Below are 15696 nucleotides of genomic sequence, written 5' to 3' on the forward strand. Positions count from 1 at the left end.
TTAATTGTTCATGAGAAAAGTCAGCTTTATTAGTTTTAGCCATTTAAGTTGTTTAATTGCTAGTGAGAACAATTTAAAGGTCCAATACTTTGTTAGTCCTAAGTTTACTAGTATGAATAGTGAATACCAAAAGCTTTATTTCTGTACAGAATTTGTTCTTTGACTCTTGAAGTTCGTTTTCTTGAAGGCATTCAGAACTTTTTTATAATTTTGTTCACAGCTAAGACCCTATGGATGAAAAATTTGGAATCTTATGAGCGATATCAATTTTAAATTAATAAAAGAAAAACCTTAGAAGATTTTGGTATCAAGGTAGGCTTAGACGCAAAATTGGTCCAGATGGCAAAAGCTGTTTTTAATGTTTTGCAGAACAACATTTTTTTTCTGGTCTATCTATTTTAGCTTATTGCTAGAAAGTTGAAAGGGTTTTAATTCCGTGGTTTTTACAAAAAGTTTTGACATATTTACGGAGATTTGACACAACCAAAAGAAAGATCTTAGAAAATTGAAGTTTTCAAGTATCAATAGACCTAAAATGGGCCCAGGGGGGAATATATGTTTTTATTTCAATGCTACTTGTGCTTTATAATTAAGTTCTGTATACAAAATACAACTTGAACGCATAAAATTCAAATTTAGGTAAATATTTTGCATTAGACTTCTCTTTTATAGCTATTTATAATTTTAGCTTCCTTAATTAATTTTGTGTTCTATTCTCGTTATTGCAAAAGATTTTTTTTTTTTTTAAATAAGTTGTCCTAACTTTTTTCTGTCTATGATTATAACAGGAGTTACTGTTTGAAAAATAATGTAACAAAACGTTCTGCTACTTTCCTTCTGAGGGATAGTACTAAATAATTGTTACCAGTGGCCTGAGATGGCAAACATCTTGATTGGTTGAATTTTTTGGTGCTGAAGTGTACATTCATGTTGGAAAATGATTATCAGAACTACCCTCATATCATTAAAATCATGGAAATTGAGGTTAGTGACCATCGCACATGATTTTGTTCTTCCTTTTTTATGTCTATTTCTTATATACCTCTTGATAATGATACGAAATGGATTCACAAGTTTTTTGCCGTCTTTAGCTGTTGACATATCCCTCAATCTTCAGCTTAAATTAGGATTTACGAATATATTGTGACAATGCAATTTCAGTTCTTTTCAGAATCTATTTTTGGTTTCTTGTAATGCTTTTTCATGTTGTTTCTAATTCCCAAATTAGTTTCTGATGATTGTTTCATATTAAACAGATTGAAACTGAAAAAATAATTTGAATACTAAAAAATAGGAATATTATACATTATATTTATGTAATGGTTGTTTGGCTAAGCCGTTATGATTCTGCTTAGTTCTAATAAAAAGATGCTGCTACCTTCTAATTTGAATGAAAAATTACGCTTTATTTTCACTTTCGGAGGGAAGAGGCAAAATAATTTTTCTCTGGTCTGTGCCTAAGCCCCCCCCCCCTCCCGAAATCTCATACGACCCCTATCCCTTCTCAAGGACAGAACATAATTTGCACTCTGATGAAAAAATACAAAAGAATATGTTTTGTCAGTTTAATATACATATGCTCATATATATTGTTTATAATTTTAATAATTTTCTATTTATTAAAGTTATCAAAGTGAAAACATTTAATTTTTTCAGTAAAGAGCAAATTATATTCTGGTCTTGAGTAGGCGTAGGGTTTGCAGATTATTTTTTTTTTAGATTAGATTAATTTTGTTTCAAACATATACAAAACATTTTGCTCACCAGCTAAGAATTTTCTGTTCGTTTTGGGTTTTATTTATTTGTTGATGCTGATTTGTGGTGATTTTACGCTTGGTAGATTATTTGATTGTAATTATGCTTATTTTTAGTTTAATGGAATTCTTTACTTTTCCTTAAAAAACTTATTTTGTTGAAGCATTTTTTAGTAAATTGTCAGTAATGAACAGAAATATATTGGGAGAAAAATGTTTCCTTTAGATCTTATTTTTTAAAGAAACGATGAGACTGATGCCTATCAAAATTTGTGAAGGGCGGGACAAATTTTATCCATGAAAATTTAAAAAAAGATCATTTTCAAAATTTTTCCTGGTGTCCCAGTAATTACACTGTACTTTAGGGTTCTTTTTCCATTTCTTAAATGGAAATCTGATAAAATTACACAAAAGTTTTCTTTTGTGTTTCAGGGTGTTCGGGGTATACATTTTCGGAGGGGGGGGGGAGTGGTACACTGAATGTAATTTTATGTCTGAAATTTCTCTCACAAATTGAAGTTTGGTCTCCTAGTACTGCTTATTAAAACTGATAACCATAGAAAGAGTATAGGCTGATACCGCTTATATGTGCATGTAGTTTTGTAACCTTAAAGCTATACTGAACAAATGGATATCTCAAAATTTTGATCGAATGATTTTTGAGAAAAAAGAGACGTGTGATGATCACATGAAAAAAAAAACTAGAAACTTTAATTGCCGTTCAAATGAGCCCTCTCCTGATGTTTTAGGACTATTGGTTCGGTACGATCATCCCTGAGAAAAAACACATCCGTGATCTTTCTTCTGGTAAAAAATAAAAAATTGTACATTTTTGCAGATAAGAGCTTGAAACCTCTATAGAATGGGAAGTTATTCGTGCTTATTAGGTATTTCAGTTGCAAAGAAGAGAATTTGGAGAATTAATTGAGCATCGATTAGATATTAGAAGTAATAATTCCCAGAGGATATAGCCCACCCCCCTTACTCCCAACCGACTTCAGTCACCAATCTTTTATCGATTTAACCTATCTAGTTATATTACAAATCTTATTATGAAAAGCATCAAGTCCAATTTTTTTTTTCAATAACTTCTGTTTTCATTCAGAAAATTATATTTAATGTATGTTTTTCAATAACTCCATTTCTAATCTATTTGCTGATGTAGAGTGTCTATTCATATACAGTCCACTTTCAAAGGTAAACCTTGAAGTTGCCTTTGTTTTGAAATAGATGGCGTTGATGCATCCACTGTTGGGACCATTACATAATGTCCTAATTTGCATTAAAACGGAAAAATATAATGCAATATGTTTGCTATAATATTTTTCACCACAACTAATAAGATTTCAATTATATTACTCTTATTTATAATAGATGTGTTATTCTACATAATTATAACTCTTGCTCTAATACACCTCCCAACGGCTTATTTCTTCGGAAACGTTATAAAATTATGGAAAACCCCAAAATAACTGGGGGTTTTACTAGTCAAGTATATTTTTTAAAGTTTGGGGATTTAAAGTAAAGTAGTTTAAAGTTGGCTGCTCTTCAAATCAGGATCTGAAATTACAAATTATTTACTTTCCACTCAATGCATAGCAGGTTCAAATTTACAAGTTTTATCTAATTTAGTATTTTTCCGAAACAAAAAACTTTGAAAAAAAAATTCGTTCCCTCTTTTGACAGGGTAATTATTTGACAATATGCGTAAACTGTGAAAGATTTTTTTCATACTAATCATCATTTTAGGTCAAATGCTTGTGAATTGGCTGTTGATTGAATTGGACGAAGTAAATTATCAAAGACGTTCCCTTGTGCAACTGGAAATTCGACAGCCCATTATTAATTTCTACACTATGCTTTTGCATGCTGGGGTTATGAGACCTGTTGAGGATGGTAACATCAACGGGGTGGATATGGATTTCGAGGTATGGAGCTTACTGGTTTCTCACGACCCCAAAATATCTAGTATCTAAAGGTAGCTTCGTTTAATTTTACTTTTATTACAAAAATGACGAAATATTATAGTTGCATTTAATGTGAAAACTTTTTTCTTTTTTTAATTCATTTTGTTTTTAGTTTTGACTGTGGAACAAGAAATTGAAATAAACCCCAAGAGGAATAGACAATTTGGCATGGGGTCAGCTATGACCTTCTTTTCAGCAGTTGAAAAAATACCGACAAAATGGTGCCCTTAACAAACTAGAAATTACAATGCAAAATAGGCTCTTCAAAACTACACAATGCCACTAAACTTTGGCTGCAGAATATTAAAACCGATTGATTCGTAGACAAAAGATAAAGCAGTTCGGGACAATGTATATAATAACCCGTTTTTCTATTTCTAGAACATGAAGAATAAAATAATTGAATATGAGAACGCTGATAACTGAGATCCAGGTTTTTCATTAGATCTCAATCATCAGAGTTGTAATTTTTCAAAATATTGGGGGAGAGGGGGGGGGGCAAAGTTGGGGGCAATTTTTCACATCACATGTAATATCTTTTGAAGCATTATGTTGCATGCTTATTGATTCTAAACTCCAGTTAGTTTTACCAGTAAATTACGGAGTAAGTGTGGTGGGACAAGTAGCTAACGCGGTTAAGTCTTTAGGATATCAGTGTCATCTGGTATTGAAGACACTTGACATTTTTCTAAGCTTTGGAATAACACCATAAAAGCAAGGATATACTAAAGAAAACTAACCTGTTTCTCTGGATGTATGAATTATACAGGCTTACTTATTACAAGATTATTAGTAGAAAATAAATTTCAGGTGGGAGGAGAGAGCAAACTAGGGCTGGAGGAGTCAGTTGCCCCCCTGGCCCATAGTAATTTACGCTTCTGTTAAACATGTAATATCTTTTGAAACATTATTCAGATAATTTTCACTATCACACGAAATTCTTACTTAATATTTATAAAGTTTACACAACAATAGCAACAAAGAACCATAGACAAAACAGTGAATATACAAGCAACAAGCAGAAATATACCTCTACCATCTAATCTGTCAAATGGGGAGCAAGACCAACAAAGCTCCAGCCCAGCGTTCCGCAACCTGCGGAACCCATCTGACAATCGCCACGACGACCTGCAAAAAGGGAGGAAAACAGGTAAATCCCAAACCAAATTGACTCTCTCACATAACCTTCTACCCGCAAAGGGACTTCCCTGGCCACAGAAAATCAAAACAAATCCAAAATGCATCATCACCACCTCCACCTCTATAAATACTCAAGGTCTAAGGCTAGAGACTCCTAATTCTTCTTCCTGCAACCTGGAAAGAGGGAAAAAGAAAAGTTTTTAATACGAAGCCAACCCAAACTTACCGCTTTCCAACAATAGCGCTGTCGAATTTTCGCTCTCAACAACAAGACAGAAGATATGGAAGTTTTCTTAAGGAAACGCGACATTGACGTCATGTGCCTGACAGAAACATGGATTTCGTCTTCTGCTTTGGCCATTATCGACGGGTACTCCTGTTACATTTCCCCACGCTGCAGCGCATTAAGTGAGCATATGACGCACGGTGGCGGTGTCGGTTTCTACTGCAAAGAAACCATACCTCAAACGATCCTGGATGTCGCAGTGCCAAAGACCCATGACATCGAAGATTCAGGGCTGTGGGCACGACCAAAAGGCCTACCTTGTCAAGTGTCGTCACTGATATATGCCACGGTATATTTCCCTCCAAGAGGACCATACCGGCGACAACTAGTGGAATATCTCCAACAAAGCTGCGACCTCATCAGAAATAAATACCCATATGCTGGAATCCTTCTTTGTGGGGACTTCAACGACCTGAAGCCGAACTGGATCGAAAGCTCTATAGCCCTTCTTCAAATAGTTAAAGTAAAAACACTGGAAGAAAACACCCTCGATTTGATCTTCACTACACTTGTTGATTTCTACTTAGATCCCTCGGCGGAAGCACCACTCTCAACCAGCGACCACGCAACTGTTCTATTGCGACCAAAATCAACAGTGGAACCTAGTAAACCAACCAAATTCACTTACCGTCCGCTCACAGAGGAAGGCATAATTGGCTACAGAGAATGGCTCAACTTGGTATGCTGGTTCCGCCTTTTCAAAGACAAAAATGCAAACAGGATGACCAAACTTTTCTATGAGAAAACGACTCGAGAGTACGAACGATTCTTCCCTGAGAAGCGAGTTATAATTAAGGCACAGAGCAAACCATGGGTTACTCCGAACATAAAAGCTGCAATGAGAGAGCGAGACATGCTTTACAAGACAAAGCCCCACTCTGATGAATATAAACGGTAGAGAAATATAGTAGTGAGACTACTAAAGCAAGCTAGGCGTCTGTATGGACACCAAATATTCCCTAAGTTGTCAGCCAGTGATCCAAGGAAGTTCCACACAACTGTACAGAAGTTAATGGAACTGAAGAAGTCAAAATCCATTCTGAGGGACGAGCAAGGAAAGAATTTAACCGTAGAAATAATTAGTGCCCACTTCTCAAATATTTGCCGCCAACAGCCTCCCCTCAAGACTTTACCACAGAATGGTCCAAGAAGTCCAAGAAAAACTCAAACACCTAGATATTAGGAAAGGCTCTTACCCCAGCGAAATTCCTATAAGGGTGATACACGCATGCTCCTCCTTCCTGCCACGCCATTGGCTATGATGTATAACCAGTGTCTACTGGAAGGCGTTTTTCCAGATAAGTTTAAAAAGGCATTTATCACACCTATTCCGAAGAAAACATCACTGACTTCACCGTCAGACCTTAGGCCGATTTCGAAGACGCCCATCATCTCGAAAGTCTTTGAAGACTTTATTCTACAGTGGCTACTAGCAGAAGTAGAGCATAAAATCGACCCTATGCAGTTTGGTTTTCGTCGAGGGCACAGTACAACACATTATCTGGTCAGATTACTTCATGATCTACTTGAGCACCTAGAAATTTCGGAGGCCCTTGCTGATATAATAATTTCTGATTTCGTGAGAGCTTTCGATCTCCTTGACCACGAGACTGTTATCAATGAAGCCCGTGCCCTGGAGGTCTCGCAGTCTCTGCTGTGCATCATCGCAAGTTTCCTTTCTGGTCGTCAACAGTGCGTACAACTTGAAAACGGGGAAGCATCCAACTTCCAAGACATCACATGTGGAGCAGCCCAAGGAAGCAAGCTAGGTCCTATCTTATTTGTCATTGTAATCAACCGACTGATAAGACAACATAAACAAAGGTACAAGTTCGCAGATGATTGTTCAATAAATCTACTACGATTCCTTTCACAAACACACGACCAACTCGAGCCCCTGGTTGCAGAGCTTCGGGATCAAGCTGATCAAGTGAAGCTCCAGCTAAGTCTCGAGAAAAGCTTTGTGTTGCGTGTCAACTTCCTGAAGAAGAATAGCATTGACGAATCTGCACCTCTCCAAACAAAGAAATCACTCAAAATACTCTGCATCACACTAAGTGACGATCTTACGTTCGGAGATCACATCAATCAGATCAGAGCAAAAGCAGCTGGTCTTCTAAAATCCTTCGCAAATCTCAGAAAGTTTGGAATGACAGAACAGCTCCTTCTTTCGTGCTACAAAACTTATGAAATGCCCATAGTCATGTACAGCTGTCCTGTCTGGCACCCATCGCTCACAGAGAAACACAGAAGTCAGCTTGAAACAATTCAGACAAGAGCCTGCAAAATAATTCTTGGATCAAATTACAAAAACTACGAAGAAAGCTTGAGCGAACTCAGGCTCCCAACCCTGGATGAAAGGAGGCACGAAACGTGTATGAAGTTTAGAGCTGACATCCTGAAGTCCCCAACGCACCGAGATATCCTGCCTCAGTTTACTTCAGTGACCCACGCAGACAAGACGATGCTGGCAACTTTTAAAGAGAGAAAAGAAATGTTAGAATGCCCGCCTGCACACTCAACGACAAGATTTTTAAACTCCTTCGTTCCTTACTACGTGAAGCACTACAACGACAATATCCTCAAAGTGAAGTGATAGCTCATCATGTGTGTTCTTTATGTTGCATCTTTTTGCGTTTTTCTCTTTTTTTGTTTGACGATACCCATGTTGTTGCATTGTGATAAAGTGAAAGAATAAAGATTATTTATTTATTTAATAAAGTATTTACTTGGAATTGACTTTTCTTCCTATATATTAACTGGAAAGAGAATCTGTAAAAGAGAAATATCAAATTTTATTCGCGAACTAAAGCACTATTGTTTTTTTATTTAAATAATTAAAACATTTCTTACTTGGAATCTGATTTTCTTCCTTTATGCTGACTTAAAAGAGAACCTGAAAAAGATAAATAGCAAATATTAGTCATAAGCTAAAGCACAATTGTTTTTTTCTTTAACTAATTGTAAATTACTAACGTGAAATTGAGGTTTCTTCCTCCGTGTTCACTCAAAAGAAAAAAACAAGTGAAAACAATTGAAAACAATAAGGTTTAAGAAGAATGGAGATGGTGGTTTAAGAAGGCTTCTATATACAGAGCTTTATTGATGATTATCCAGCAGTATGGAACTATCCCAGCTCTGGTTATTATCAAAAGTAACTTCCTTTGAAACCTAGAATGCTGAAGTCTTTCCTATTTGGAAAATACTTGTTAAGTTTTTTGTGCAATCCGTTTTATTTTAGTTCAAAGAAATGTTTCAAGTTAAGGCTTGGGATTTATCTTAAAATGACATAGTTTGCTAAGATTCAGAATAATTATTTCATTCTGCTAAATTATTTAATAGTAAAGTTTTAAATAAGTGCAAAGAGGAGCTTCGGATGAAAATTTCCTAAATTCAAGATTTGAACCTGGATTTAAAAAAAGGATATTAATATAGATCAACGGTATGACGTCCAGTCCAATACATTTAAATCTTAAATTATTTGCTCTCTTTTGTGGAATAAGAAGATTTTACCTTAGCAGAAAAAAATATGTTTACTAAGTAGCAATTGCTGAAAGATAGTTTGTGTGTGCCACGTTACACCCGGACTTGCCTATTGCATTTCTCTCTAGGAGGAGGGATAATATGTTAAAATACTAATGGGGATTGGAAACATGATGCTGTAAGTACGAAGAAAGCATTAACTACTTTAAATTTCATAGATTAGATATATTTTTTTTTATTCTTAAGTTGTTTGTTATTAACTTGTATATCATTTGTGAAATAGATATTCAGATCGTATGCTTACGAAACAAAAACATGTATTCTCTTTTTTTTCTCTTATTTATTAATAAAACAAATTGTGGATGACAGACAAAACTGAAACGGAAAATGGGCGTAATTTTTAACAGCATTTTACGTACAAGGCAAAACAGTCCCCATTGAAGAGGATATTTTGTACAAAGGATTTAAGCTGTCTTGCAAAATGTCCAAAACGGAACGCTACAAGTAAATTCTATTGCACGCGGAATGCAAAATCCTATCAATGGCAAGAAAGACACCACATTGTTATTCTATGCTTCAAAATCTCGAAAAAGTTATCTCTGTTTTGAAATAGATGGCGCTCTTGTATTTGCCATGGTTTAACTTGTGTTAAAAGGAAAACGTGTAACATGTTGGGTCCTGTGGTGGCGCAGTGGATTTGACCTTAGCTTGGTAATACGGGACCCAGAGATCGAATCACGCTGCAGGAATGCACTGCAGGGCCGACGCAGGGACCATAGTAGTCAAGAACCGTCGTTAATTCTTAAATAATAATAATGTAACATGTTGGCTTCAAAATAAAAACTAAATGAAACAAACTTATTTTTCTCCACAACTAATGATTTTGAATAGATATGATATTTTATGAATAGATGCGAATAGCGTTTCTTTGTATGAATCGTTGCATTTTTTTTTTTTTTATTGATTATTTGTTTTTAATTGTTAGTTCTCTGTTGAAAAACAATAAAAAAAAGAAAATTGATAAAGGGGGAAACACTCCCTAAAAGTCATAGAATGTCACACCATCGCATTCAGCGTATCAGAGATTCCTACCGTAGAAGTTTCCAGCTCCTATCCACAAAAATGTGGAACTTCGTATTTTTTGCCAGAAGATCTATCACGGGTGTGTTTTTATTTGTTTGTTTTTTGTTTTTCTCAAGGGTGATCGTATCGACCCATTGGTCCTAGAATGCCGTGAGAGGGTTCATTCTAACGAAAATTAAAAGTTCTAGTGCCCTTTTTAATTGACCAAGAAATTGGGGGGGGGGCAACTCGTCCCGCTCCCAGGCTCATTTTTCCCCAAAGTCAACAGATCAACATTTTGAGTTAGCCATTTAGTTCAACATAGTCGAAAAACATGATAACTATGTTTTCGGGGGGGATTACTTACTCCCCCACAGTCCCAGTGGGAGGGACTGCAAGTTACAAACTTTGACCAGTGTTTATATACAGTAATGGTGATTGTGAAGTGCATAGACGTTTTCAGGGGGATTATTTTGGTCGGGGGGTTGAGGAGAGTTGGCTACGTGGGAGGATTTACATGGGGGAAAAGAAATTCCATGAAAGGAGCGCAGGGTTTTCTAGCATTATTAAAAAAAAATGAAGAAATAAATATGAAAACGTTTTTTCAACTGAAAGTAAGGATCAGCATTAAAGCTTAAAATAAACGGAAATTATTGCGCATATAAGGGATTCGTCTCCTCCTAAATACCTCGCTCTTTACCCTAAAGCATTTTTAGTAATCTCAACTATTTATTCTACGGCTTTTATGATTCAGGGGTCATTCTTAAAGAATTGGGTCAAAATTTAAGCTTTAGTATAAAGAGCGAGGTATTAACAAGGGGGCAAACCCCCTCATATACTTAATAAAACATAAGAATATAGTAGATCGTTACATAATTTAATTCGTAAGTTGTGTATATTTTTTACTAAGAAAACGTTCGTAAAAAGTTAAAAGTTCTACTTGCCTTTTGAAGTAACCAACAAATTTGAGAGAAACTGGGCCTTCTCCCACACCCCTTTTTTTCTCAAAATCGTCTTATCAAAACTAAGATAAAGCCATTTAGCCCCCCCCCCCGAAAAAATTTGCAAATGTTATTTAATTGTTCATGTGTGGAGAGCCAAAATCAAACATGCATTAATTCAAAAACGTTCAAAAATTAAATAAGAAAAAATGTTTTTTTTTTAACTGAAAGTAAGGAGCGACATTAAAACTTAAAACGAACAGGAATTATTCCGCGCATGAAAGAGACTGTTCCCTCCTTAACGCCACGCTCTTTGCGCTAAAGTTTTTTACTGTTTTAAAAAGTAAAATTGAGAGAAAGAGTCAAACTTTAGCGTAAAGAGCGAGGCGTTGAGGAGGGAACAGCACCTTTCATGCGCGGAGTAATTTCTGTTCGCTTAAAGTTTTAATGTCGCTCCTTACTTTCGGTTAAAAAAACTTGTTTTTTTTATTTAATCTAGATAGAATTGAAAGTATCTTGTTCTGGTATACATGCAGACAAAAATAAACAATTAGATTTATGAGAAGGATAGTGTTTCTAAGAAGAATTATTTTCTGTGGAAGTTTTCTTGCACTCTGTTAAATATTTACCTGGTGGACACCCCAAATACTTCTAATTAAAGATTTGATCCACCTCCCCAGGGATGGCTTGAAGAGGGAGGGTGATTCCTCCCTGGATTTGAAAAGTTGTATAAGCCTTTAATTTGTATAAGCCGTATAATAGTTGTATAAGCCGAGACCTCATTGAGGTAAAAAAAATAGAAGAAGGAGAACCTCCTTCTTCTGGTAAAAAAAATCTTGACGATCTTGACGAAACTCAGCTTCAATTGTAGATATCAAATACTAAATTCGCTTGTAAACAGAATAAAGTTGTGTTATTTAATCTTTTAATTTTATTTTTCCAATGTCGTTTTTCGATTGCGTCGTTTAAATTAATTCAGGCTTAAAGGAACCGAACTGGTAGCAACTCATGTCAATAGAATAGAATCGTTTTATTTTATCGTTTAATTCTTCTTTTAAATAATCTTGGATTTAAATAGAGTCATTTAAATTAAATCAGGTTTAAAGGGAACGGTCTGGTATCCTAGCAACTGGCCTAAAAATCTGTTTATGCTCGCATTTGATCTATTTCTGTCGGATGGTTCAGTGGTTAGTTTGGGAAAATTCAACTGAAACCTGACCAGATAATATGAACAAACCAAAAGCAAGAGACAAGGTTAGGCGCATGGATTGTCGGTCAAACTTTGATTACGAGTGGAAAAGAAGGCAAGAATTTTCCAAAACAATTGAAAAGTAATTAAGTTTCAAAGAAAAGGAGTTCCACGTGACCCTTTCAAAGCTATTGTATTCAGGATAGTGAAAACAACTCGATTACAATACGAGGTTGAGAGGGATATAACGCTTGAGAAGGACAAGCAAGATTTGGTTTTGGACCTAGTCTCCCCCTGACTTTGGACTCCAGAACCCCCTGTCTCCTCCCAATGTTTCTTTTGGTATGCTATTTACTTTTTAACATTTATCTCTCCATATTTTCACGGACAAAACGTAAATTTTCAGTAGGCTAATTAGTTTTTGAAATATAGCGTTAAGGCTACAGTAGTCCAGGGTCCTGTGTTCTTCTGAATTGTTTTCTCCAATATTTTGGTGAGGTTAAGAGAGAATTCGAAAAGAATCAATTTCTTAATGCCCGTTATCTGACCCTTTTGACTCAAATGCTCTATTGCAAAACTGAATGCATGAGGTCTAATTATTCTTTTAGAAAAATAGTAAGGCCTGAACCAAATGTCGTTTATAATATGGCTAAAAAAGAAAAAAAAATGGATGTTCCCATACACATAAACGCAATTGTTATTATTTGATGTATTTATTGAGAAGGATATGGTGGAGATTTCGTGGTGATTTTTGTCGATTTGGGGATTCTCGAATCTCAACCAAGCTCATTTTTAGGCCAAAGCTTTCGATGAGTGAGCAAGCCAAAGGGATACTGACATCACTTTTTGATTGATCTTCAAATATAGAGGAATCTAAATCATCCTTATAGGGTTCTTCTTATTTACAGAGCCAGCAGGAAAGGTTAATTCAACGATGAGGCTTGTTAGTGGATTGAAGAATATTTATTATAAAAGGTGTGTAAATTTTTAGTTTCCAATGGACTCCTTTTCCAACTACAATTCTTGGCAAATTTCGTAGTTAAGAAATTCGCTTTTAGTACAAAATAGATACACTATTTAAAAATAGATACAATCACAATCTCTTTAATGTGTACACGAAGGTTTAAATCAAATATTGTCAAATAGTTAGTCGTAAGGAATTGTAGTAAAGAGCAACCCGGCTCAATAGTAACCGAAACTCTAAAAAACGGAATTTTGATGCCAATAGTTACATAAAAAGAATCACATTTTAGTGCTGATTTCAAATATAAAATTTTTATCAAGTTTAGTCTTACCCATCAAAAGTTACGAGCCTGAGGAAATTTGCTTAATTTTAGAAAATAGGGGGAAACACCCCCTAAAAGTCATAGAATCTTAACGAAAATCACGTTGCGAGAGGGCTCATTCTAACGGAAATTAAAAGTTCTAGTGCATTTTTTAAGTGACCAAAAAAATGGAGGGCACCCAGGCCCCCTCCCACGCATACTTTTTCCCCATAGTAACTGGATCAAAATTTTGAGATAGCCATTCTGTTCATTTTAGTCGAACACCTAATAGCTGTGTCTTTGGAGACGACTTCATCCCCCACAGTCCCCGTGGGAGGGGCTGCAAGTTACAAACTTTGACCATTGTATACATAGTAATGGTTATTATGAAGTGTACAGACGTTTTCAGGGGGACTTTTCGCGTTGGGGTGGGAGTGGGTCGGGGGAGGGGGTTAATTAATAATATACAAAAGGCGTGAACTGCTTTCACTAAGCAACACGTTCAAAGAGAAAATAATAGGAAAGTTGCCTGTGGCAATTAGTCACTACTTTTGTTCAAAATGGCTCGAAAGAATATTGAATTGAAAGTTTTTTTTCGATTTTTAAACAAGCACGGCTGATTTTTGAATAAATAATTCTATGCCTTTTCAGCTATTTTCAACAAAAAGTCATTTGTAATACTTCCATTAATATCTTTCCATTAAGTCTTAATATCTGTACTTTTTGGCTTCATAATTGAGAGCATATAAATTGCTCGTTTGTGTTTTATTCACTCAAACTCTTAATCTTGAATAGTCAGGCATAAAACGGGTTTAAAATAAGCATTTGAATTTTTTTTTTTTTTTTTTGAAAGCTTTTAACTTCAGTTTTATTGTTGAAGAAACACGACTGATTTTAGTTTAAAATGCGCTATATCCAGCTCATATATCAGCAAAAATATTTCGCACAGCTTCTCTTTTAATAGTGTTATATATGTCCTTTTTTAGTTTAGTATGCATAGTATATGATTTTTTTTTTATTCTTAGATTTGTGGTCCATTGTATTGTCAGATATTTTTCACTAGTCCTTTATCAAGGTTTTAGTCTACTAGTGAACTTTCTTTTGAAAGAGGTAACAGAAAAACTTTTTGGGATAAATCCTCCAGGAAGATCATTTATCATTATTTTTTTTTTTTTTTTTTGTTTCTTTATTTTTGTTTTGAATTCTCCGGAAAGATCATTCTAGAACAAAGTGCAACGTCCAATGAAGCTAATTAGTATTTTTTTTTTTATTATTATCATTTTTTTTCTTTTGTTTCTTTATTTTTGTTTTGAATTATTTAACTTGAACTTTTAGATAATGCAGCAAGTGAGCTCTTATGCCCCAGTGCAGTCTCCAGGGCCTTCGCCACTATATCCTGCCTCTGTTACTTTGAGTGTAGGGACTTCAGAGAAAAGTCCAATATCACAAACTGCCATTCATCCATCTCAGACTCAACGCTTCCAGCACAAATACATAAGCAGATTTCACAAAAGTATCTTTCAATTGTGAATCCAAGTATTTTTTGCTCATCAGTGCAGGTTATACAAAACAATGTGAAAATTTTAAATGCCAAATGTCAGAAGGTAAATGTCAATAAAATGGATGGTACCTCAGTCACAAACTTTGACAACAGTGAATGAGCCTCCTTTTGAACAGGTGCTCCCTAAGCCTCCTTCAGTTGAACGTAGTTCTAAAATATTTGCGAGTCGTGACGTGAATAAGGAAAACTAAGTTGAAGTGGTGATTCTGCCAGAGAAATATGGCAAAGTGGACGTTGATGGTGATAGAGCTGTGAATATTGTGGAGAATGAAAAATCTAGTGTAAAGAGTGTACAAAAAAAAAATGATAATCGGATTAAACTACAAACAGACTAAGGATATTGGAATTATGAAGCCAACAATCTGGCTCAGCAAACTATCGCCTGAGGTAATTTTTTTTTTTTTTTTTTTTTTTTTTATGAGTAGTTTTTACTCTGTTCATTTATCTTGAATTATTTATCACTCTTTTATTTAATATTTTATATCAATTTATTGTAACTTTGTTAATTTTTATCGTTAATTTCTATGTTAATTTATATACTTTAATTTACATTAATTACGTTTATATACGTTAAAACGTTAATTTACATATATATATATATATATATATATATATATATATATATATATATATATATATATATATATATATATATATATATATATATATATATGTAAATATATATGTAAATATATATATATATATATATATATACATATATACATATAAATATATATATATATATATATATTATATATATTATGCTATAAATTTTTTTATATTATTTTGTTATCATTCATATTATTTATTTATTTTATTCCATCAAAAACAGGCCTAATCAAAAACGAACAAGGTCAAAGTAATTAGGTTTGTCTAGGTTAAAGTGTAATACTTTAAAATATGCTTTTATCAGGATATATGTAGACTTGTTGTCCTCTCCTCATTGGTCTTTGAATCTGGTTAATCTAAAGAATCTTCCTCCCAAAAATAACACTGAAGTTTTTGTCAAATATATTTATGAGATTCACTTACCAGAGGGGTGGGGGGA

At 34.5% G+C, this 15696-nt stretch overlaps 2 protein-coding genes across 2 annotated transcripts in view; one reads left to right on the forward strand and one right to left on the reverse strand.

Moving 5' to 3' along the window:
• Window positions 1-15696, reverse strand: part of LOC136034680 (uncharacterized) — a 285081-nt gene that overhangs the window by 164597 nt on the left and 104788 nt on the right. The gene's annotated exons all lie outside the window — the stretch shown is intronic.
• Window positions 1-15696, forward strand: part of LOC136034684 (uncharacterized) — a 37143-nt gene that overhangs the window by 5278 nt on the left and 16169 nt on the right. Inside the window, exons 2-3 of the mRNA XM_065716007.1 lie at window positions 3504-3682; window positions 14423-15035. Of these exons, the coding sequence (XP_065572079.1) occupies window positions 3509-3682; window positions 14423-14617 (369 nt within the window). The 5' untranslated portion in view covers window positions 3504-3508 and the 3' untranslated portion in view covers window positions 14618-15035. The remainder of the gene's footprint in view (window positions 1-3503; window positions 3683-14422; window positions 15036-15696) is intronic.

This window comes from Artemia franciscana, chromosome 13, assembly GCF_032884065.1.
Source record: "Artemia franciscana chromosome 13, ASM3288406v1, whole genome shotgun sequence".
NCBI lineage: Eukaryota > Metazoa > Arthropoda > Branchiopoda > Anostraca > Artemiidae > Artemia > Artemia franciscana.